This window comes from Triticum urartu, chromosome 3A (genome assembly GCF_056163025.1).
Source record: "Triticum urartu cultivar PI428250 chromosome 3A, HENAU_Tu73, whole genome shotgun sequence".
Taxonomy (NCBI): domain Eukaryota; kingdom Viridiplantae; phylum Streptophyta; class Magnoliopsida; order Poales; family Poaceae; genus Triticum; species Triticum urartu.
In genome coordinates this window covers 646,663,338-646,689,034 of record NC_141875.1, presented here as the reverse complement: position 1 = coordinate 646,689,034, position 25,697 = coordinate 646,663,338, and the positions used below count along the sequence as shown (strand labels likewise).

The 25,697-nt window shown below is 47.1% G+C and overlaps 2 protein-coding genes and 2 pseudogenes across 2 annotated transcripts; 2 read left to right on the top strand and 2 right to left on the bottom strand.

Moving 5' to 3' along the window:
* Nucleotides 1–7,544, bottom strand: part of LOC125549031 (uncharacterized) — a 40,142-nt pseudogene extending 32,598 nt beyond the window's left edge.
* A 443-nt stretch (nt 7,545–7,987) lies between these two features.
* Nucleotides 7,988–14,974, bottom strand: LOC147981059 (uncharacterized; annotated as a pseudogene).
* Nucleotides 14,975–16,576: 1,602 nt separating this feature from the next.
* On the top strand, nt 16,577–17,291 carry LOC147981058 (uncharacterized). The gene has a single exon (XM_087517019.1). It carries the CDS (start codon nt 16,707–16,709, stop codon nt 17,289–17,291), a length of 585 nt encoding a protein of 194 aa, XP_087373145.1. The 5' UTR covers nt 16,577–16,706.
* Nucleotides 17,292–18,213: 922 nt separating this feature from the next.
* On the top strand, nt 18,214–19,944 carry LOC125549032 (cytochrome P450 CYP99A1). The gene is made up of 2 exons (XM_048712533.2): nt 18,214–19,144; nt 19,229–19,944. The coding sequence occupies exons 1-2, from the start codon at nt 18,233–18,235 to the stop codon at nt 19,859–19,861; spliced, it is 1,545 nt and encodes a 514-aa protein (XP_048568490.1). The 5' UTR covers nt 18,214–18,232; the 3' UTR covers nt 19,862–19,944.
* Nucleotides 19,945–25,697: the final 5,753 nt, after the last annotated feature.

The following is a 25,697-nucleotide window of genomic DNA, read 5'->3' as shown; positions in this document are numbered from 1 at the left end:
TTTGTGTGCCAACTATATGTTGATGATATTATCTTTGGTTCCCCTAACAAAGCTTTCAATGAGGAATTTGCCGCACTCATGACCTCCAGGTTCAAGATGTCCATGATGGGAGAGTTGAAGTTCTTTCTCGGGTTTGAAGTCAAGCAACGAAGAGAAAGGACCTTCATCAACCAAGCCAAATACACTCAAGACATGCTCAAGAGACTCAAGCTAAGTCATGTTAAGCCGGCGTCTACTCCTATGCCCGTCAAATGCCAACTTGACATAGATCCCAATGGTAAAGCTGTGGATCAAAAGGTATATCGCTCCATGATTGGCTCCTTGCTTTACCTTTGTGCATCTAGACCGGATATCATGTTGAGTGTAGGAATTTGTGCACGGTTTCAAGCCGCACCTAAGGAAAGTCACTTCGTGGCGGTCAAGCGAATCTTTCGATATTTGGCTCATACCCCAAACTTTGGCTTATGGTACCCAAGAGGAGCAAACTTCAAGCTTGTAGGTTATTCGGACTCGGATTGGGCGGGAGACAAAGTGGATAGGAAGTCCACTTCCGGAGGGTGCCAATTTCTCGGTTGCTCTTTGGTGAGTTGGTCTTCCAAGAAGCAAAGTTGTGTGTCTCTCTCGTCCACCGAAGCGGAGTATGTGGCGGCCGGTAGTTGTTGTGCACAACTCTTATGGATGAGGCAAACTTTAAAGGATTACAGTGTCATTTGTGACAAAGTGCCTCTTTGGTGTGACAATGAAAGTGCAATCAGGATTTCTCTCAACCCGATGCAACACTTCAAGACGAAGCATATCGAGATCCGATGTCACTTCATCCGGGATCATATTAGGAGAGGGGAGATCGAACTCAACTATGTCAACACTCTTGATAACCTTGCAGATATCTTCACGAAGCCCTTGGATGAAGCAAGATTTCGCGAGTTAAGGCATGAGCTAAATATCATTGATTCGAGCAATGTTGCTTGAACCCGTGCACACCCCACCATACTCAACTTGTTATCTTGTTTAGGTGTAGGCATGGACATAGGGGGAGTGTTATTCTCTCAATGAACTCTCCCTCCCCCATTATGCATAAATTGATCAACTCTTTCACATTAGCCATTTTTTATGGCACTTGTGCTTCAAAGACGAGTTTTGGTCATGGGCCCAAGAATAATTCTTCGCGGTGCCATGCCAATTGACTCAAACATAGGTGGCTCCGGCCACCGCCCTCTCCTTGGAGAGGTTGTGTCTCGTGGTTGGTCCTTGTTGTCTCTTGCCTTTTTTTCTTTGTGCTGAGCGTGTTCTTGCGGTGTCTCGTTCGCTTGTAGTTTTCTTGCGTAGCCCCTTTCTCTCTTTTTTTGTTTGAAACTTGCATCGTCTTGAGCTCACGGTACGACCGCGGCCGGCCATGGTACTACCGCTTGTGGAGTGCAGGGTACTTCCGCACCCAGCGCGGCAGTAATTTTTTACTGCCGCTTTGGGGAGCGGTACTACCACTTCGGTGCGGCTCTTCCGCCACAGCGGTACTACCGCGATGAGGTGCGGTACTACCGCGCTGCCGAGGGCGCGTGGGGTTAAGACCCGGCAGGGGGAGTTCCAACTCCCCCATACCCATTCATCTGTTTCTCTCCCCACTGCCTCTCTCTCTCCTGCTCAGGAACGGCACCGGAGACCCTCGCCGGATCTCCGTCCCCGGCCGCTCTCCTCGGATTCCGACCGGTGGGATCGTTCCGCACCACTTCCTCTTGCCATGGATCAAGGTCTCTCCCCAAATCCCTCTCTCTTTTGTTCGTGCTTTCGCTTCTAGGTTTTGGGGAGATGCATGTTGATTCTTGAGATTTTAAGCCAAATCTTTGCAAGAGTAGGATGTAGGAGAGTAGTGGTGCATAGAAAGTGTACTTGATATGTTGTCCCGTGGTAGATTTGATCAACCATAGTACCGCCTCATTGTCACGGTTGTTCTCAGATTCATTTGTTCGGATCTGATGCCGTGCGGTACTACCGCTCCTCGAGCGCGGTACTACCGCACGGGCCGCGGTACTAAAGCTCCACTGCCGCTTCGAGCCCCTGTACTACCATGCCACCGCGCGGTACTACCGCGACTAGGAGAAGCACTGAAATTTTAGTACCGCGCGACTAGGCCGTACTACCGCTGCTGTCAAATCTTCTTCATGGCAATTACCATATGCACTTTCTACTGGTTTCTTGTGTTTTAATGTGGTCTTTGTTTTGACCCATCTCGCTTCTCGTGTGTGTTTGTGTTTTGTGTGTGTCTTAGGTGGTGGCTCCGGTGTCCCTGCTCTTCGTTCCAATCCAAGTCGTGACACCGGTTCCAAACGTCTACGCAACTAAGAGGATGTTCTGGAGGGCTCCAATGCCCCCAAGCGCAATGTCAAGACCATTGCTAGCAAGGTCAAGGCACCATCAAAGGACATGGATGAGTTACCTCTTGCTGAGTTTGTCTCTCTAAGGAAGATCAACCCTTATACGAATCCTCGTGCCAACTTCAGAGGGAATGAACTGTTCTGGACCAAGCAGCAGAATCTCATTTACCTGGATGTGATCAAGGCCAAGCAGAACTTGTATGTGGATGTGCACTGGATCGACATGCACCACATGAGGGATGATATGCATCGTCACTACTTTGGTGAGGCCTTGGATCTCGTGGAGCAGTTTGCCATTGAGGATGTGATCTCTTTCCACCTGGACTATGACCCTGAGCTGGTGGCCCAGTTCTTTACTTCGGTCCACTTTCATTCTGGGGAGGATCGGAGGATGACTTGGATGACCAATGGACGCCAGTTGACTGCTACTTGGAAGGAGTTCATGGATTTGCTCAGAGTGCCTGATGAGGGGCTCCACACGCCGGTTGGTGTTCGCCCTCATGCCAACGCCGAGTCAGCTAACAAGGACAAGCTTCTGTTGTTCTATGTTGAGAAGAAACTAGCCAGTGGCAAGTCGACGTGGGTGCTCAACCCGTTCCTTGACATCATGCACCGGATTTTCCGCCACTCCCTCTTTCCTCGCATTGGGTACAAGGACAAGGTGCATGCCTTTCTTGTGGACACGTTGCTCATTTGTGAGGAGGCCCGAGTTTCTTAGACTCAACCACTTGATGTCTCACATATCATGTGGTGTGAGCTTCGGTTCACGGTATTCACCCGCAAGGTACCCATCTATGGTCCATATCTGTTCCTCCTGATATCGAAGACTTGGGAGAAGATCTATCCCACTGAGGAGTTTCTGGCCCCTGACTGGATCCGTCATGACTCCATCAGACTCCTCATCAAGCCCCAGTGGGCTAACACTACTACTCGTGCCGAGGCTGAGGCTGCTAAGAGGGCTGCTGATGAGAAGGAGATTGAGGAGGAGAGTGCAGCTGAGGATAGCTCTGCGGGATATGCACCTCCCTCCATTGAGCCCTCATGGGCGAAGAGGCTGAAGGCCAAGATGAAGGCCTTGTTCTGCATGCAGGCCAAGGGGTAGTATCGGACTCACGTGGCCTCCAAGGAGAGTCGTCGCCGCGACAAGAAGATCATGAGGGTTTTTGGAGAGGATGTTTCTGGCGGCTCCGAGGAGCACATCACTCCAGAGGCTGAATGGATGGCAAAACAAGGCTACATGTGGACTGATTCTGAGGAGGAGCACATTCCCACTACTGAGTCCGACGAGGAGCGTGCGAACGACTACTCTGCTTGAGCCACCACTTGTGTTGTAGGTGTCCTCTCTGCCTTTTTGGTGTCTCGATGCCAAAGGGGGAGAGAGTGTAGGGATTTGTCGTGTCGTGTCGTGTTTGCTTCACTTGTGTTTGGTTTGTTGAACCTTGTTTGCTTTGGTTTGGTTTGAGTTTATTTGAGCGTGTGAGACTTATCTATCATATGGTGTAAGACATATGCACTCTATCTATCGCACCTTACTGAGCTTATGATATATTATTCTACTTAGTTCATGCTCTTATCTACTATCATGCTTAGTGATAGCATTGTTATTGCAAGATAAGCCATGTCTATAAAATATAGGGGGAGTTTTGATCCTAGTATGTGTGTCGTGCAGTCCAAAGCACTCATCTAAATAGCACACATCTAGGGGGAGCCCGTCTATATTTTAGAGATGTATGGTTTGCTCATGTTCTATTCTTTCTCCCTTGTGCAAATCCCGTATTGTCATCAATCCACCAAAAAGGGGGAGATTGTAAGGGCATATTTATCCCTAAGGTGTTTTGGTGATTGATGACAATGCATTTGCGGACTAATCGTGTGTCTCGAGTATTTCAGATATTTCATGACTAGGCACAAGACGGTTAGGAGCCCCTCGAAGATTATTGAAGACAGCGTTTTTCTACGTTCCTTTTTTGGTGGATTTGAGTCGTAGGAAAGCCGTACTATTAAGAGGGGTCCGCTTTGGAAAGGTTTGGGTGGAATCGTCACGTACACGTTTACTCCTCTTGGAACCGCCTTTTCCTTAGCACTTTGGAGCATCCTCCGTTTCTTCATGTTTGTGCAAAAAGAAGATTTCCTATTGTTGTTGTTCTGAGGCTTGCGGTAGTACTGCTCTTCGGAGCAGTAGTACCGCAGGCCCCTGCGGTAGTACCGCATGCCTTTGCGGCAGTACCGCAGGTGGTCACGGTAGTATCACTCCTTGGGAGCCGTAGTACCGTGACCCCTGGTCCGGCACATCACCAATAGCGGAAGTAGGAGCGGATGTAATTTTTTACATCCGCTCCCCGTGCGGTAGTACCGCTTGCCTTCAGTGGTAGTACCGTGTCGGACTTTTGCACTATTTGAAAATCAGCGGAACTGCCCACAAACGTTTTTTGTCCACGACCTTCCCAGGCTGGTCCATCCCTGCCTTGCGGTAGTACCACAAGGGGATGCGGTAGTACCGTGAGGCCTTGTGGTAGTACCGCTTGGCAGGCGCGGTAGTACCGCATGTCGCGGGATGGTTAAGTGGATAATGGTTGGATTTGTCTCTCCACTATATAAGGGGTATCTTCTTCTCCGAGTTGACTACCTCTTCCAACCCTAAGCTCCATTGTTGCTCCAAGATTCATTTTCGCCCGATCTCCCTCCCTAGCCAATCAAACTTGTTGATTTTCTAGGGATTGGTTGAGAAGGCCTCGATCTACACTTCCACCAAAATAAATTTGATTCCCCTCACTAATCCCTTGCGGATCTTGTTACTCTTGGGTGTTTGAGCACCCTAGACGGTTGAGGTCACCGCGGAGCCATGTTCCATTGTGGTGAAGCTTCATGGTGTTGTTGGGAGCCTCCGATTAAGTTGTGGAGATTGCCCCAACCTTGTTTGTAAAGGTCCGGTCGCCGCCTCCAAGGGCACCAATAGTGGAATCATGGCATCTCGCATTGTGTGAGGGCGTGAGGAGAATACGGTGGCCCTAGTGGCTTCTTGGGGAGCATTGTGCCTCCACACCGCTCCAACGGAGACGTACTTCCCCTCAAAAGGAAGGAACTTCGGTAACACATCCTCGTCTCCACCGGCTCCACTCTTGGTTATCTCGTACCTTTACTTGTGCAAGCTTATTTGTGTTATTTCCCTTGCTTGGTAGTGTGCTTGTTGTTGTTGCATCATATAAGTTGCTCACATAGTTGCATGTCTAGAAAACCTACTTTGATGCAAAGTTTAATTTGGTAAAGAAAAGTTAAAAATTGTTAGTTGCCTATTCACCCCCCCCCCCTCTAGTCAACTCTATCGATCCTTTCAGGAACTTATATGAAATATGAGATGACCATGGAGATCTTCTTGGTGGCAGCTTGGAGCCTGTGGAAAGAAAGAAACAACAATCACTTTAGACAAGTGCTACCCTCGGTCACCTCCTGGAAAAGAAGATTCAAGAATGACTTTCACAATCTTATTTATAGAGTGCCTTCCCACAAAAGGCAACTAGTCTATGCCATTCTTGAGGTTGTCCCCTAATCCAGCCCATTGTGTATTATTTCACATTGTTGCACTTTTGATAGAACTCCTACTTCCCTCACTTGTTGTACATATGTAAGAATTTGCTGGCTTGAACATATATACATGCAGTAGGAGCCTTTCCTATTGTCCTAACATTCAAAAAAAACGAGATGATACATTAATGAAACCACGATGAACCAATAATAAAAACATGCAAAAGAGAATGTAATAAATCATGATGAAACTTACATCAAATCCTAGATGAAACATTAATGAATTGTGGAATGTAATAATAACAAAAAACATGCAAAAAGGGAATGCATTAAAAATAATGTAACATGTAAACTTGCGATGACATAGAAATGAAATCATGTAGAAAATATGTGAAAAAACACTTTAGAATCCAACCTAACCATGAAAGATAATTTAACAAAATGATATGAAAAACTATTTCAAAATTCTAAAAGTAGAAATGAAACATGAATGAGATAGTACTGATATCAGGATGGAAAAAGAATGAAAACATTTAACGAAAAAATATTTTGAATATGAAAAATATTCGAATGTGTTTAAAATTGATCTTACCTTGAAGATTTAAAGTATCAATATCCAAACGGTTTGTGAATTGGATATAATCAAACTGAAAGCATGGATGGGTGGGATGTAATACTACCTTTTAATGTCAAACATTCCCACTAGTCACTCTGCTGTGGGCTCCCCTCGCTAGCTGTCCCACACATCACAGAGTCACATAGCTAGGTAAGAAAGTTGGATGGATTGAAGCAGAGAGAGAAAGTAGTATGATGTATATGTGTCACACAATGCTTGATTTACAGTAATATGTGCACACATTCCCAAGCAATATGGGCGACATCATCTGATCGGATAGAAACTGGTTTCGCTAGAAAATCTTTTCATGTTATACTCACACATTGGTTGTAACAATATCTTATATATGAGACAGAGGAAGTAGCTAAATTGAGCAATTTCAAAGAATCAGAGATCAACAGGTTGCTGGTTGGACTCTCGGTCGCACAATGTACGTCCACAATGACAAACTGACAGATTAAATGTCACAAAGCAAACACGTAATCTTCCAATCTTCCATCCAGCTTGTTGCTCTCTATCTCCCGTAGTGCCATGAATCAGGAAACCGGGGTTTCCTCAAAGAACACGGCGGCACCGCAAGAACCTTCATCTCAAAAAAAATTGTCTTAGATTAGATACAGATATATCTAATTAATTTTAGATACATATCACACCTAGACAAATTTAAGAAAGAAATTTTGGGACAGAGGGAGCACTATACTGTATAAGAGGCGTATCTTAGCGTGGTGGAGAAGGCGCGAACCTACCATGGACGGGGACGGGTGTGGTTGGGTCGGCGTCGGTGGACATCCCGCATGCGACAAGATGGAAATGAGCACACCCCAGGTGACCGCCGTGGAGGTGTGCCCTGGGCCGCGGGTGACGAAGTAGCCGTTGAGGCGGACGCTGGCGGGGTCCAGCCCTAGTGCGTGGCCCACAAAAGCGAGGTCCACCCCACGACCTCCGTCCACCGCGCTTGCCGCCGACTCTGTCGCGGTGTCGGGCGGTGAGTGAGACCGGCTTAGGTGCACGATCCGGAGCAGTGGTGGCGTAGGCATTGGCGGTGATTCTTCTTGGATGGTCGCAGTTGGTACAATCAAGGAAAGAGAGGCAGGGACGATGACGAACACTCTGGTTGCTTTGGCTATGCTTCTGCTAGACCGTTGTCATGGAGTTCTGGAAGTGTCCGCCGCGTAGCGGTTTGTAGTCAGATACGTACTATCGTTGCAGCATGGTCCAGGCCCACTTGGACACCAATAGCGTGATCTTCTTTCTAGCAGGGGCTCGGGCCTTGGACCATGGGGAGGTCATTGCTCGGGTCTTTGGCCTAGGTTGCACAGCCATTGCCTTGCCTTTTATATCAGCAGCCTGCAAACAAGTTTTCATTAGTATAAACAAAAAAGCAACCAAGTTTTCATTAGTAGAAACAAAAAGCAACCAAGTTTTCATTAGTACTAACAAGTGTCATCTTAACCTGCTTTTCAAGCATAGCTTTCTGAGTCTAAAGAGCATCAAAAGCCTCTTTGTCTTGCTTCTTTTGTTTTGCAGCTTCTCTGACCAAATGAGCATTTCCATGATGTTTAGCTGCATCATTGTTCTTACAGCTTGATCTATTATGTCCTTGCCTTTTGCAAGAACTACAAGTGATCTTGCCACCTACTTTGCTCATCTTAGTACCCTTAGGTTTTTCTCCTTCCTCTCTCCTTCTTTCTGTTTTAGGCCTTCCAGGCAAGCTAATGTGACCAGGTGGTTGTGGCTTTGGATTTGTTGAAATAGGCCAACTCTCCTCTCCCTCCAAAGGTTGTAAGCAATGATCATATATCTTGTTGTACACTTCTATGGAGTAGCAAGGAGCAATATAATCATCAATTTTCTGTCATGTTTTATAGATAGCACTAATGGCATGGCAGAAGGGTAAACCTGACAGCTGCCAATATCTACACGACCAAGTCCAGAGCTGCAAGTTAACAGTAAATTTGAATTTCTCATGCTCTTGCACTTCAAATCCATCTTTCCCATTCCACAGCACATGGCAAAAACCTGATCTCCTTATGTTTTGCTTCAGTTTTTTGAAAATGTTGGGACATATAGTTCCTTTCCAGTTAACTGACTTCCCTCTATTTTCTTGTACCCTCACCATAATTTTGCACCTGATCCACTCAAGCATTGAGACAATAGCAAGGTACCTAGCTAACAGGATGTAGTTGTTGAAAGATTCACACATGTTGTTATCAACTGAATCACAATTAGACCCCAGCTTCATGTAGGCCCTACTCCAATGTACTGGATCAGTGTTCATCATATCTTTTGCACCCTCAACAGTAAATTGTGCTAGCCTGGCCCTGTTGTAGTTGAAAATCACTTTGTTTGGTGATTTTGCACATCTCCAAAACCTTTTCTGAAGATCATGGTCTGGGTGTTTTTTCTTCCAATTAGCATATATGTGTCTTGCACACATTCTATGCTCAGCTTTAGGAAAAATGTCCTCCATTGCCCCTATAAGTCCCTTTTGTTGATCTGACATAAATACATATCCATCTCCTTGATTGCTTATTTTCAAGTCCTGGTTTATTTTGGCAAGAAACCAGAACCATGACTCATAATTTTCTTTCTCCACAACAGCCCAAGCAATAGGATACATCTGGTTATTTGCATCTCTTCCTATAGCACACAACATCTGTCCATAGCAAGCACCTTTGAAAAAACAACCATCAAGGCCAATAACTTTTCTACAACCTGCCAAGAAACCTTTCTTCAAGGCATCAAAACACATGTAAAACCTTTGAAATACATATGACCCATCCTTTTCATTATGGTCCAACTTCACTGCAACTGTGCTTCCAGGATTAGTTCTCAGCAGCTCTAACTGATAATTAAATAATTTTGAGTACTCTCCTTCAGTGGAATGCAATAGTTTCTGCATGACCATTCTCTTTGCCTTCTTGCACTGTGCAACTGTCACATCAGCAAATAAGTCCTCAAGTACAGTTTTCCTCAAATCTTCTAACTTCCAATTTGGATTTGCTCTTATAAGCCTGCCATATTTTGTAGCAATAACAGTTGATGTGACCAGTTTGTTATCTCTTCTTGGAATGCAATGGTGCTCATCTACAAAGGTAGACACCTGTAGCCACTTATTTCTAGTAGTTTTAGAAGCATAGATCATCCAGTTGCAGCCAGGCCAAGTACACTTTGCACCTACTTTATGATTTTCATCCTTTGTGAAAGCAATATGCACATGTTTCTTAATGCCATATTTTATTAGAGCTTTCTTCATCTGATGTCTTCCTCTAAAAACCATTCCTATCTCAAATGTAGGAATTTCTGATTTGCTGTCATATTTTCTCCATTCACTTTTCCTTCTCACTAGCTGTGTGGCCCCCTCACCATCACTTTCCTCATCAAAAGAGCAGTCATCATCTGATGACACAACATCATCTTCTATGCCATCCAGCTTCTCATCACCAGACAATCCTTCAATCACATTATTATCTTTGATGACAGGCCCCACAGCATCCCCTAATTTCTTTGCTCTCTTCTGCCTCCTAATTTCCCTTGCTAATTTCCTTAATTTCTCTGCCTCTGATTCTTCAGCGGAACTGTGCTCTGACAAAGGCTGGTAGTCAATGTCACTTTCATCATCACCTTCTTCTCCTTCTTTTACATTTTCATGTAATACTTCATTAGCACTTGTTCCATTTTCAACATGATCTGTAGATGTATACTCAAATTCAGAAGTAGCTGTTGGGTTCTGTCCTTGAGTAAATTGTGGCATTGTTCCTCTCTGTGGTGTACCTGCTACTGCTTTGGTCTTTGCAGATTTTGCTTTATTTCCTACTGGAGCTAAAGAAGATGCACCTGGACATGAAGAAGATGCACCTGGACATGAAGAAGATGCACCTTGGGCTGCACCTGGAGTTGGAGGAGGAGCACATGTACCTTGAGCTGCACCTGAAGATGTAGTTGCTGAAACTGGAGCTGCAAGAGGTAATTTTCTTCTTTTAGCTGCAACTCTACTTGCTCTACTTTTCTTAATCTTCACTGGACTCTCAAATGTAGTAAGAAAGTCATTAGCCTCACTTATTATCGTCAAATTTTCTTGCTCAGCAGCTGTCCTTTTCACACCTACAACAACTTCTAGCTCTGCTCTTTGTTCTGTTAAAGCTGCTACATTTGATAAAAACATCTCATCGACCATGTTTGTCTCCACAGCATCCACATTTACCAATGCAAATCTGCTACCTTTATGCTTGGAATATGTTTCTGAAACTACCACAGGCACATCATCTACCACAGGCACATCATCTACTCTGTTTTGCAACTGCTTTACTGCTTCTTCACACAACTGCACTTCCTCCACATAGATCTCTGCACATGACCCAATAGGTGTTGCATTCCCCATCTTCTCCACACTTGAATCATCAAAAATAAATTGCAAACCCTCACTCAGTTTTTTCCCTGGAACAAGCCAGTGCATCTTGTAACTATAATCCCCCCTACAATGTCCTCTTTGTACATGATACATGTCCTGAGCATAAGACAACAAAAGCTCAAACTTTAGGCTTTTCCTATCGAACGGAAAAGTAATCATCAGACCTCCATTGTATACAAGCAATCCATCCACTGTCTCAAATTTGCCAAAATAATGTAGTGACACATAACTTATTTCTTCTTCATCTGCTGCCTCATCGACAAGACCTGCCCAAAAAAACAATCTTTACCTCATTACATAGCTCAGGACCTACCCATAAAAACAATCTTCCTATGATCTACCCTACACCTCCACCATCTGCCTGCCATGGCAGCAAAATTGGGTGCAGTAGATGACTTCTAAGCGCAGCTCTGATTTCTCCTAAACTAAGATCATGCAGTAGATGACTTTGACGGGAAAGAAAGGGGGGCGGTTGACTCACCATCGGGCGGCGTGGAGGCCGGCGGCAGGGCGGACGCATGGCGGCGTCGGCGGACGCCGCCGGCGTGCTTGACGCCGTCGCGGCAAGGTTGGGCGTCGTCGTCCAGGCACAGGGAGGTTGGTCGATGCACATGGACCGAAATCACCTGAATTGGGGGCTGATTGGTCGACCGGCTCCCCCAATCGATGAAAACACCTGAAATCTGCCAAGTCAGCACTGTCCAGTCAGCAAAGAGACTAGTCAAAACCACCTAAATCTGGTGCAAAACCACCATGGGGGAGAATTGATCCGGTTTTGGAGAGTTTAGGGGCTGATTGATCCGGTTTTAGAGTTTGGGGGGAAATCGGTCCATCAGATAGGATTTGAGGGGGATAACGATACTTTCCTCTATACAAATCCATTAACCCTATTTAAATCGGCGGTCCTATTCCCCCGTGTACCGCAGGGGATAGAGATGAAACGCGCACCCCCGAGGCCACACACAAGCGCCCTTGTGCTATATGAGCCAGCCCATCCAGGGTGTCCTCCACACCTAGAACCTTCCTAGAACAAATTTCTGTTTTTTTCTTTCTTCTGTCCTTTTTCCCTTTTTCCCTTTTTGGTTATTCCTTTCCTTCTACTTCTATTTTTTGCTTTATTTAAAAATTATGAATATTTTTTCTCAAACAGGAACAATTTTTGAAATATGAGAACAAATTTTGAATTTCAGGAACACTTAATATTATTTTTGAAATTCATGAACATTTTTTAAATTCACGAACATTATTTTAATCATGAACTTTTTTGAATCAGAAAACTTTTTGTCAAAATTCTTGATTAGTTTGAATATTGTAAACAACTTCTGAAGTCCGTGAACATTTTTGAATTTTTTGATATTGGTGAACATTTTTTGAATCAAGAACAATTTTTGATTTATTTACTTTTTTTATTTTTTGATTTTTTTCAAAAAAATTCAATAATAGGTTGGAAATCGAGGAACATTTTCCTAATTCGTGATCATTTTCTGAAACTCAAAGGATTTTAAATTTTATGAACATTTGTTTTGAAATTGGAACATTCTTTCAAATTCATGACTATTTTTATAATCCGGGAATATTTTCTCAATTCATGAGAATTTGTTGAACATTGGAACATTTTCGAAATTCAGATTATATTTGAAATCCCAAACCTTTTTTAAAGAAGGAAAAAAAACGAAACAGAAACAGTGGAGCGTCGCCGTGCTTTTGGCCAGGCCGAATCTAGCGCGGCAGAAGGAGGGGTGTGCGTTTTCTGTCTATTCTCTGAGTTCGTCGGGGAATAGTAGGTCTCTTTTAAACTAGATGATTGTTTTTATGTATTCCTGAACATTTCCAACGTGTTATTTTTCAATTTATACATGTTTAACAAAATATATCTTTCATTTAAAATATGCTGTATCAAAGTTACTTCTTTAATGGATACCAACACGTAAATAATTTTCCATTTAAATCATACAACTAGTGAAATAAATATATTTTCAAAAGAAAATATGAAAAGGAAAAAAATGTTCATGTAGCCCAAAAATCATTCATGATTATCAGAATAAATGTTCACCTAACCAAGACGAAACATGAGGACCTTAATAATGGTAATATTTTGTCAATGAACAAGAAAATTTTAATATGACAAAGGAATACCTATGGAGATTATTTTTAAACCTTTTTTATAATAAATAATGAATACATGAATTGAATAATAAATAAACCTAACATAACAAGAAAAAAATATTAACTAATGTAAAAATTAGAAATTAAAAAATAGAATAAGTAGAAACAAAAGTGGAAACACAAAATGAGACAACAACTAACCTCGTAATGGGTGTGACCCAAGACATTAGAGTTGTGTGCGGATCACCTCTTTTTCACACAATGAGTGGCGAATAGGAATTGCCTTGGATCATATGCACAACATCTTTCAGAAACTAAGAGCACCTCCAGCCGTTGGCCCCTCAGGAGGCATAAAAATCGCCGCGTGGAGGCGAGCCGGCGGTACAATCGGCGCTGGGGGCGGTTGGGCATCCAGCCGTCGCCCCTAGGCGCCGATATTGGTCCAGTTTTCGGCCCACTTTTGGCGAATAAAGGCCCAATATGGATGAGAACCGGCTCATATTCGGCGTGGTTCGACGTTGAATTCTCAACATAAATATTTTTCAAATCACATAGTTAATCACAAAAATCAAATAGTTCAACAAAATAGTGCAACAACAAATAGCTCAATACAAATTATATAGTTCAACAAATAAAAACTCATATTTCATCACACCTCGAGCCCGACGTCGCCCTTGAGCCTCCATAGGTGCTCCAATAGATCCTGCTGTAGTTGATGATGCACCTGTGGGTCTCGGATCTCCTGATGAACACTGAGGTAGGCAGTCCAGGTTTCCGGTAGATAGTGATCAACTTGGGCTAGAGGACCCTGCCTGTAGTATGGTTCAGTGACAAACACTGGCTCTTCCTGCTCGCTCTCGATGATCATGTTGTGCAAGATGACGCAACAAGTCATGATCTCCCACGTTTGATCTTTCGACCAGGTCTGAGCAGGGTACCGGACAACAGCAAATCGAGATTGGAGCACACCAAATGGCCGCTCGACATCCTTCCTACAAGCTTCTTGCACCTTGGCAAAGTGGGCCTTCTTGCCTCTTGGCACATCATTTGAGATAGTCTTCACAAATATAGATCACCTCTTATAGATGCCATCAACTAGGTAGTACCCCTTGTTGTAGTGCCGCCCATTGACCTCGAAGTTCACCGGAGGATAATGACCTTCAACAAGCTTGGCAAAGACAGGGGAGCACTGCAGCACATTGATGTCATTGTGAGTTCCTGGCATATCAAAGAAGGAGTGCCAAATCCAGAGGTCCTGTGTGGCCACCGCCTCAAGTACCACACTGCAACCGTCTTTGGCGCCTTTGTACATCCCCTGCCAAGCAAATGGACAGTTCTTCCATTTCCAATGCATGCAGTCGATGCTTCCGAGCATCCCAGGAAATCCTCTTGCTACATTCTGTGCTAGGATCCGAGTAGTGTCTTCCGAATTGGGTGTTCGCAAGTATTGCGGTCCAAACACTGCCACCACTGCCCGACAGAACTTGTAGAAACACTCAATGGTGGTGGACTCGGCCATGCGCCCATAGTCGTCGAGTGAATCACCGGGAGCTCTGTATGCAAGCATCCTCACCGTTGTCGTGCACTTCTGGATCGAGGTGAATCCAAGTTTGCCGGTGCAATCATTCTTGCACTTGAAGTAGCTGTCGAACTCCCGGATGAAATTCACAATCCTGAGGAAAAGCTTTCGGCTCATCCGATAACAGCGCCGAAATGTTTTGTGCCGTGCAGTGGAGCGTCGGCGAAGTAGTCGGAGTAGAGCATGCAGTAGCCTTCGATACGATGCCGATTCTTTGCTTTCATCCGCCCCGGCGCCAAGCCACCTCGCCGCGGCTTTTCATTGCTTGCCAGCAGTGCGGCGGGGACCATGAGATGCTCCTCTTCCTGAACGTCGACCTCGGCTTCCTTCTCCAGCAGCGCGGCGAGTGCTTCCTCGTCGTCCGAGTCCATTGCCGAGGCAGGCAAATCGCTGAACACCTTGCGGGCGTGGTGGGCGCGTACCCGCCGATAAACTGCCCCTCCGCGGCCGAAAACGGCAGAAAATCACCCAGCTACTGGCAGAAGGGCTACCTCGCCGAAACCTATGCTCTTTTTCCGGCGGGGATGGCTATCTAGTGATGGCGGGGCGGTGGGCGGCGCCGGGATACAACCTGTTGGCGGCCGAGCACGCGGGGGGTGGGAGGCAAATCGGGAAGAAAGATTTGACTTTTCGCCTGACGGTGTGGGCCAGACGTGCTTTTCTCTTGCACCGGAGCCCCCTCCCCCCCTCCCCCCCCCCCCAGTGCGTCGGGTTCGGCCTGCGAATGCCGGGCCCAAAAACGGGTCGAACCGGCGAATTTCGGCCTTCTGGGAGCGCGACTGGGGCATTTTTTCGGCACCAACGGCGAAAAAGTCGTTTGGGGGGGGGGATGACTGTTGGGGACGCGACTGGAGATGCTCTAAGTTAGTTGAAAATTAATATGTCTTCGATGCAGGGCTATTGGGTTGACTCCATAGGCTAGGCTATTGAGAGAATTAATATGTTTTTTCTTTCTTCTTTCCATTAATATCTACTAGTAGCTAGTTTTCTAAAGGTTTTACTCTATCAACCAGTCACGGTCTTGGTCTATGTTGCAGCGTAGAAAGCACCAGGAGCACATCATGGTGGGGGCTTGGAACAATAGGTTGTACTAAGCTATCTGGGAGTTAAGCCCCAACATTTTTCGCAATAGACGTTGCTTGCTGCTGTTTCCATCTTTGCTTGCCGTGTTGACCATCTAATTATTTAGGTTGTCTCTATCTTTGAAATGCATAGATGATGGTTATTTATTCTCATCCATTATCTGGGAAAAAACAATCCAATTTCTTGAATAAATCAAAGATGACCTGTCCATGTGACAATGCTATTCTCCAACAAAGCAGGATGAGCTGTCCAGTTGGATAATGCTCATCCAATTGTTTATCAAGCTGACCGGTCAACACGGTAATTTTAGATTGTACCCGGCGTAGTCATGCACTTATCTTTACCTCTGTAATAAACTCGGTTCATGACGGTGGTGTATCTGTTATCCGTTATTTCTGATCGTCAGATCTGCATCTAACACATTTGAGTTAAGTTGTGACATCTTTTTGCAACATAGCCCACCGTCTATTCAAACGAACTATATTCCTGCCTTACCGCATCCAAACAGCCTCAGAAGTCTTTCACTTTGCTTTATATATAAAGTAACCATCATGTCTGGACAACAAGTTCAAGGCAAGTCAAATACAAAATAAGTTTACTGGGACAACAACACCAACTCTGAATTAAAAGGCCACCATGCGGCCAATACATAAGGGCTAAGCGGCGAGGCAAGGCGACATGTTGTCACCGTCATCACGTCCATCATACTGCTAAACCATTCCTGGTCCTGCTACCTAAGAGCATCTCCAACAGGTGCTGCAAAAGACGCGCCCGCGCGATAAAATTTGGGTTTAGCGCGCGCCGGATGGTTCCGCGCGCTCCAGCGGTGGCGGTAAGTTACCGCGCGCGGAAAGCGTTTACGCGCGCGCGGGAGAAAGCGGCACGCGGCGCGGTAGATTTGGCGCGCCGCTTTGCGCGCGCCTATAAAATGCCGCGCTCGCCACGGGCACAGACACAGCCACACGCCCTCCCCTCGCAACCTCGCCGTTTCGCCGCTTTCCGCGCCACCACCGCGCCACCATGCCGCCGCGCCGCCGGGGTTCGTCGGGCTACCGCGGCGTCCGCGAGCGCCCCAACGGCTGGTACTCCGCCGAGATCCGGTCCGGCGACGTCCGGCTCGGCCTCGGGTCGTTCCGGAGCGCGTACGAGGCGGCCCGCGCGTACGACGCGGCGGCGTGGCGGTTGGGTAGGCCCCGGAAGCAGATGAACTTCCGGGACGTCTTCACGCGCGAGCAGGCGCAGCGCGTCGCCCCTCCGCCGCGTCTCATCACTGACATGGACCGTGCCGACCACGCTCGGCGCTGCCGCCGCCTCCTCATCGCCGAGGAGGACGAGCGAGCCATGGCGGAGTGGCGCCGTCGCCACCCGGAGGACGTCGCCGACGAGCGTGCCTACTGGGCGGAGAGGACGGCAAGGCGCCGCGCGGAGCGGGCGGACCGGCGTCGGCGGAAGGCATTGGCGAATGCGCAGTGCGACATCGTTTCAGCAGGTGGGAGGTCGATATTCACGTCAAACGATGAACGTTGGGACGACATTTGGCTCGATACCTCGGACAACACCGACAAGGATGATGATGGTGATGGTGGTGGTAACGATTTGGAGTAGTTTGTATCTAGTATGCCGTAGTAGTTTCTATCTAGTTGCACCGTAGTTCTATCTATCTATGTTTTCGAACTATCTATCTAGTTGCACCGATGTAAAATACCTTTGTATCGTTTTTTATCTATGCAATTTATCTTTATTTTTTATCTATGCAATTTATCTTTATTTTTATGCTTCCGAAAATGTTGTCGCGCGCGCTGCATTTTAGCGCGCTGCTGGAGCGGCACACGCACGCTACATTTTAGCGCGGCTACTGAAGCCAGCGCTGCTGCATTTTAGCGCGCCGTGCCAAATCAGGCGATGCGCGCGCGGCAAATCTGTTTTTTACGCGCGGCGCGTCTGACGCCTGTTGGAAATGCTCTAAAGAGCATGTGTCAGAGCTGCGAAAAAGCCAAGAGTTTGAATGTAGAGTCAGAGGCCCGCCGTAAGAAGACCGATATACCATCTTGTTAGGTGTCCTCCAGATGGTCCAGGTCATCGCTATAAACACTAACCAGAAGCGGCGTCTCCTCCTTCTGGTCCGGTTGGTTCGAGTTTCAAGAAACCCTGCCAGGTCTAGGGCTTTCCAGAGTGTCAGGTCCGAGAACATCAGGTCCTAGAGCCTCATGGACAAAAGACCATAAAAACTAGAGTGTTTTTCCTTTAAGTTTGTGCACATGTATTTTTGTACTTTGAATCATGTAGTGCACGGACAATTTGCTAGTATATCCAACTCTTATGTACTTTCATAAATTCAAATGTTTTTTATTGTCATTTGCTTTCCACATGTTAGATAAAAGAATGGTATCTTTCCACATGCACCTATAAATTATATTTGAATTTAATTCATACTACCATAGTGCAGTTGACTGGTGATACCGCCAGACATCGCAAGGCTTATAAAACTGCAAGAGCATTGTCTTGCTGTTCGTCCTCAGCAAAACAAACCAAGCCAAGACATCCACATGGAGCTAAGCGCAGCCACCGTCTTCCTCTCCGTCGTCTCACTGGTGATCCTTGCGTCCTTGCTTAGCCGCAGATCCAAAAAGAAGCGGCCTCCAGGTCCATGGTGCCTCCCCTTGATCGGCAACCTTCTCCACCTCCTCACCTCGCAGCCGCAGGCGGCGCTACGGGACCTGGCCAGGAAGCACGGCCCGGTGATGTCCCTGCGGCTGGGCCAAGTCGACGCCGTCGTGATCTCCTCTCCGGCGGCGGCGCAGGAGGTGCTCCGGGACAAGGACCTCACCTTCGCGTCGCGGCCGAGCATGCTCACCTCGGACATCATCCTCTACGGGAACATGGACATCGCTTTCGCGCCGTACGGCCCGTACTGGCGGATGCTGCGCAAGCTCTGCATGGTCGAGCTCCTCAGCGCGCACAAGGTGCGGCAGCTCGCGCCTGTCCGGGACGGCGAGACCCGCTCCCTCATGAGGAAGGTCGGCGCCGCGGGCCGAGGCGGCGAGCCGGTCAACCTCGGGAGGCTGCTCTGTTCGAGCTCGATCTCGATCACCGCAAAGGCGACGTTCGGCCGGCTGTGTGGCGAGGAACTCCAGGAGCAGTACATGCCGGTCGTCGAAGTGGCTGTGAAAGAAGGCGGGGGTTTCAGCGCCGGGGACCTCTTCCCGTCTCTGTGGTTCGTGGACGTCGCCACTGGGCTGACACGCCGGCTGTGGCGAACGCGCCGTCAGCTCGACGCCATATTTGACAAGATGATCGCTGAGTGCGAGGCACATCGAGCAGAGAAAAAGAAGACAGCAACGACGTCGAAGACCACCGGAGATGAAGAAGAACACCTCCTGAGTGTCTTGCTTCGGATCAAGGATGAGGGGAAGCTTGAGGTCCCCATCAGCATGACAAGCATCAAAGCAATCCTATTCGTAAGTGGTGACATATATGCTCTCAAATTAAACCATGTCCGGCGTTTTCTCTTCTTTGAGTCATACATGTTCGTCGTGGTTTAGGACATGCTCACCGGAGGCACGGAGACAACGTCGTCGGCCGCCGAGTGGATCATGTCGGAGCTCATGAGGAACCCCGATGCGATGGCCAAAGCGCAGGCTGAGGTTCGACGAACATTCGACGGCAAGAGCCCGGACGACCATGAGGGTCTCATCGACAAGCTACGCTACATGAAGATGGTGATCAAGGAGGGCCTGAGGCTGAACCCGGTGCTGCCACTCCTTCTCCCCCGCCTCTGCGGGGAGACCTGCGACATCGGTGGGTTCGAGGTCGCCAAGGGAACCAAGGTCATCGTCAACGCGTGGGCGATGGCGCGGAGCCCCGAGCAATGGCCCGACGCGGAGGAGTTCAGGCCGGAGAGGTTCGACGGCGGCACGGCGGGGGACCTCAAAGGCTTGCAGTTCGAGTACCTCCCGTTCGGTAGCGGGAGGAGGATGTGTCCTGGAGACACCTTCGGGCTCGCCGTGCTGGAGCTCATCGTTGCGCGACTTCTCTACTATTTCAACTGGAGCCTCCCCAACGGAATGCGGCCGGATGAGCTCGACATGGACATGATCGTCGGCTCGACGGCGAGGAGGAAAAACCAGCTGCACCTGTTGGCGTCGCCGTACAGGGAGCTTCCCGTGGAAATCTGAAGGCTGAGCACGCAGCTCTCATCGTTGTATACTACGTACTTTTCATGGTTAACTTTCCTTTTTATATGTGTTCATATGGTTCACTTTGGGGCTTGCGTTATTGTGTTATACTGTTGGATAAATATAAATAGAGTGAATTCCGGTTTTTACCCCCTATTTTGACATTTTTGACACTACTTACCCCATTTAGCGAAATTTCATCCATTTTACCCCATTTAACAAAAGTTCTGTCACGATTTACCCTGTTTAAAATTTCATGAGTGTTCTGGCAGACAGGTCCCAATTATAAAGTCTAGCTGGCATGCCACATTGATGGTTTTTTCCTGCTTATTTTTCTCTATCGTGAACCAGTCCTCACGGCTTCTCCCGACCGGACCGGCCCGATGGAGGTCACTTGCGTCTCGTCCAACGCATAATGCCTGAGTCGACCACGCTCCTTACTCACGCCTAATAGATTGCATCGCCCGTCCAGGCTTCTGCCCACACGTACCCGTCAGGCTCGCTCGAACTTATGGTTAGGGATTGTCAGGCAACGGCAGCGGCGTGATTTCATACCTCCTCGAGCGGTGTTATATATGGTCGTGACATCAAGACAAGAAATGACCCCGTGGAATCCGGCTCCGTCAATCTCGCCGACGTCTGGGCGCGACATCAAGGCAAGAAATGACCCCATGTAATCCGGCTCCATCAAGCTCGCCGACGTCGGCGTGGGCGCGTCCATGTACATGCCCCCATCAGGTTGTGCTTGGTTGTAGATCTATGGGGGCCGCTCGTCCAACAAATCAGCGAGGTTGGTGAACAAGCAAGCCCTCACGTCGTACCCCATTCCACATGATTTTGACCATCTCCATCATATATGTATTATGAAGTTTTCCTGACTCATGCATTGGCCGGTGAGGCGTTTGATTCAGACAGAATTAAAATGCTTATTAGAAGATCACGTGTATACATATCACCCATCTATAACTGACGTACATTGATTTAAAGTTTTTTCACCATTTTGAATATTGTTGAAATCCTTTTTTTTCTTTGTTTGCAGCGTGTGTGTGATTCGAAGGAAGGCGAACAATGTGTGCTATGAATATTGGAGGCCAGAGTGGTGCGGCCCAACTTACGCCTTGTGCGTTGGACGCGAGCGACCTGCTCTGGCGATTATATCAGGCCAGCCCAGTCGAGCGAAGCTGCGAGGACTGGTTCAACGTGGAGAAAAATAGGTAGGTAAAAACTGTTGATGGGGCATGCTAGGTGGACCTAACAATTGGGACCTGCTCATCAGAATGCTCGCAAAATTTTAAAATGGGTAAATTGTGGCAAAACTTTTGCTAAATGGGGTAAAATGGATGAAATCCTGCTAAATAGGATAATTAATGTCAAAAATATCAAAATAGAGGGTAAAAACCAGAATTCACTCATATAAATATCACTATTCGAATTCACATAGGGAAACGTTTCGGGACGGAGCGCCGGCCGAAGCTTCGGCCGGTCGCGTCCACGCGCACTCCCTCGCAACGATTCGGTTGGTGACACGTGGGATGTGGGCCCTGCTCACGTGTGTGCGTGTCTTCTCCGTCTTTTCTTCCACCTCCTGTATCGTCCTTCCCCCGCATCTCTCTCTCTCCCCTCTCTCTCGCGCGCGCAGCGCCTCCTCCCACAGAGCCCTCCTCCCTTCCTTCTTCTCTGTCCGGTGAGCGTGCACCTCCCCGTCCACAAATCCTCCACACCAGGGCCAGACGGCTCCTACATCCATTCACGCCGGAGATGCGCCCCTCGATGACGGCCATACCTTTTTTTTGTTCCAAACCCTTGAAGCTGTAATGACCCTCACGTTTTGCTACAAACTCGGCGCAGAATGCTACAACCACCTCACAGGAAGCTGCAACCACGGTCGAGCAAACCTATAGCGCGTGCGCCGACTTGGTTTTTGCTACAACGGAAGCAGAGAATGCTACAACCACATCCCAGAAAGCTGCAACTAGCGTCGAGCGAAGCTATAGCGCGTGCGGTGACTTGGTTTTTGCTACAACAGACTTCGTTTTTTGCTACGACCGGCTCCAGCTTTTGCTACAACCGGCATCACAATTTGCTACAATCGGTGTCTCCATTTGCTACAACCGGCGTGGCATTTTTTGCTACATTGCACAAGCCGAGGTCGGGAATTTTTGCTACAGTCGTGTCACGCCGTGCTACAACCAGCGTTTCAAATTGCTACAACCGGCGGCAGTGCAAGTGGCAACCGGCATTGCGACTCAACGGTGAAGATGATTTTTTGCTGGAACCATTGCTTGATTTTGCTGGAACAATGCTCATTTTTTTGCTGGAACCAGTGACTGAGATGTTACGACTGTGAGATGTGATCCATGAGCATGAGCTGTGGCATCAGCCCGAGCGGCGACGAGCACGCCGGCAAGCTGCAAGCGGCCATGGAGTTTTGCTGGAACTGGCCGCTTGGCGTGCTGGAAACGGCTAAGCGGTGAGCTACAACCATGACAATGTCCTCGACCGCGGCGGTGCCTACGTGAACTGTAGGGATGCTGGCACCACGTTTTTGTGGAGCCGCAATCGAGTTCGTGTTTTGCTGGAACCAAGTCTTGTGGACGCTACAATGGTGACCATGGTGTTCTGCAACGACGGGCGCGGCGAGCTGGATTCCTACAAAGCAGGATGTTGCGACCATGCCTGTGGCGTGCTGGAACCTTATCCCTGTGATGCTACAATGGCCCCCGCAGCGAGCTGCAATGATGGCGACAACGAGACCAGATTTTTTCTGTACGTGGGGGGAGATGCTACAACGGTGTCGGTGGCGAGCTGGAACCGCATCTGCGAGATGCTACAATGGTGACCGTGAACGAGTTCAGAGCTTTGAACATGGGGAAGTTGTCGGGCTGCCGCCGGCGAGTTGGCCGACGCTGCAATAGAAGCATGCGGAGGATACCGGGAGGGAGGAGGTGGTGCAGGGGCGCAGGAGATGGACACGGGGGAGAAAGAGGGGAGCGGAAGTGGAAACACTACCACGGCAAACTCCGACCAGCGGCGAGGGCGGCGATCTGCGTGGTGGGGGCGGGGCAGGTGGTCGGGGATTGACCGATGGCCTGGGTGCGTGCGGGCTGCATGCGGCGCGGCGTTCCCCTTTTTCCTTCTGGCGAGGAATGCGTGCGTGAGGAAGAATGAGAGAGTTGACTTTGTGCGAAGCGATAAGGCTAATCTGACGGCCTCCAGCGCTTGCATGTATGGTTTGGATGCAACCGGCCGAACCCCTGGCCGGTCTGCCGGCGCGTAGTACTGGCCATTCACATATATACTAGTATTTACATTTCATAAATAGTGAAATCTACTTTATATTTTTAACTATTCGAGCTGAAGTTTTGGACCCAAACATTTAACTATTCGAGCTGATGTTACAGGGAGGTCATCCGATCGAACACGGCGATCTGCGAGTATTCCCTCAAAAAATCACACCCAGCGAATGCTCAAGAATTGCCATGCTAAAACAAATATATTTGCTGTGCTATTGTATAAAGATTTGTCGTGTTGTAAAGAAAACAATGACATACTAGTAGAAAAGATTGCTAGGAATTTGTCAAGCTACAGCATAATTGCCATGAGTGTTCAAGGATTTTCTGTAAGAATTGGCAGCCTAAAAAGTTCAATTTGTTAAGGATTTGCCATGGTGGCAGAACCAAATTGTTCGTGTTACATCAAAGGAAACTGGTAAAAAATGCCATGCTCTACAAACACAATTTGTCACCCCGGATGTGTTCGCTTAGATTGACATCTTGAGCGAACTGTGTAGTGCCATCAACTCGTTGTCAGCTCAGATGTGTGGGCGTGGGAGAGAACATTGATCGGCACCTATCTTGCTTTGAGATTTGTACTTGAAAATTAAATGTGTCACAACGTGTTCGCTCAAAAAAACCCTCTGAGATGACGATAGATCGTTAACATTTCCGTAAATTTTGTGATACAATTTATTTACTCAGTTTAGTAGAAATTCCTTCAAAATACCCATTGAAGCAAGTTTATTCTATTTCTTTTTTGCACTTCGTTTAGTGTTTTGACCCGTTCTATCATAGGGTCCATAGTCAGTTTGACATGGATGGCTAACTCAGCCTCCAGATAGGAGGCACATTTGTGGGGAGCACTATTGGTGTGGCATAGGGAGCACATGCGCTCAAAGTTGATAAGTAGAAAATGCTCCCCTGATTCAGCCGACGCCACCCCCTCGTCCTCGTTTCGCTGTGCATGAGTTGAGGAGCAGAGGCAGACGACTGTTTGGGCACTAGGTTACCACATCCGGCTGATCATTCGAGAAACATCATGCATGGCGGCAAGACGATCCATTTCTTTCCTTCTCACTAAGTAATGGACCAGCTCGATTGCGAGCAATAGAGGTGTTGTCCAAATCGAGGGAGTTGGTCCCATTTATATCCCGGTTTGTCACCCTATGGGTCGTGGTTCAAGACAATAATAGGTGCATACAACTTACAAGTCCAATCCAAACACATAAATACCATGAAAACATATATGGTTAAGATATGAAATCATACCACCTAAACTCTATTAATAAGCATTAATCATAACAAAGCCATAACAATAACAATTCTAGAACAATCATCATACCATGAACCAAAGCCCTATGAATCTTAGCACTATTACCAGATTGACATCATCCAATTCCCATCCACTACATATGCCTACATCGGGTTATTCACACATGTTTGAGAGAAATGTGACGGAGATGATGGAGTACGGGCTGATGGAGTCGATGGGGATAAAATCACCTCTTCAGAGGCAGAGTCTACCTCTAGACAGTCCTCTTGGATAAAGAACAACAATTAAGACAACCCTCTTGGATGAAGAACAACAATTACAATGGTCTCTGTTCCAAGAAAAAATTTATGTGATTAGTCCCTTGAGTTTTTTTACGCTGAAGGAGCTATACAGGCACATTCTGACATCCAAGGGGTGCCTATTGGCAGTGGCGGAGCTTCATGTAGACCAATAGGGGCCATGCCCCCTCCCCCCTTTATTTGTGCATCCACCAAAGAATATGCTATATTTTAAGCCTAACTAGTGTTTAAACTAGAGATTAGCTCCTCCTTCCCGATTAATTTGCTCCCATTAAAGTAATGGCCCCCACTTGGATTATGCTCAAGCTCCGCCACTGCCTATGGGGCCCACACACTTAAGGTCATGTGGTGCTCCTTGGCCCTATCTCCTTGTACTTGGCCTCTTCTGATTCAAAACCTATCTCTCTTTTTTGGATTCTTCTAGAAATGTTTATTTTCCGCACCGATAAATAACATCAAGGTAATTCTTCTTAAAACATCGTCTGTCAGGTTAAATTTCATACATTCATGCAAGTTTAGGGAAAAACTACATAAAAGTGTTCGGATAAGTATATACGTTTAAAACATATCAATGAGCAGGTTCAACAATCCGTCTATCATGTCCCCTATATATACCTAAAATAAGAGATAAATAGAGAAAACGCTAGTCCAACAGTTCCCCTTTTGTCTCTCCAAGTTTGGGGATGCCCCTATATCTCGCTCCATTATATTTGGGATCTCTCAAGTTGAGTAGTGCTTTCAAAATTCAAGCTTCTTAGTTTAAAAAAATCTAGAAAAGAATGTGTACAAGTATAAATGGATGTAATGTGTATGTGTGTAAAATTTCAGGATAGAATACCTTGAAATGAAAGTTGCGCAAAAAAAAAGAAATTCATGAACTTTAAGGATGAACAGTGCATGTACAAAAAAGCCGCATATTTCTTTTTTGTGTGTAGCGCTTATTTTAATGCATTTAGTCCTGAAAAGTTACGCACTTGCACATTGTTCTC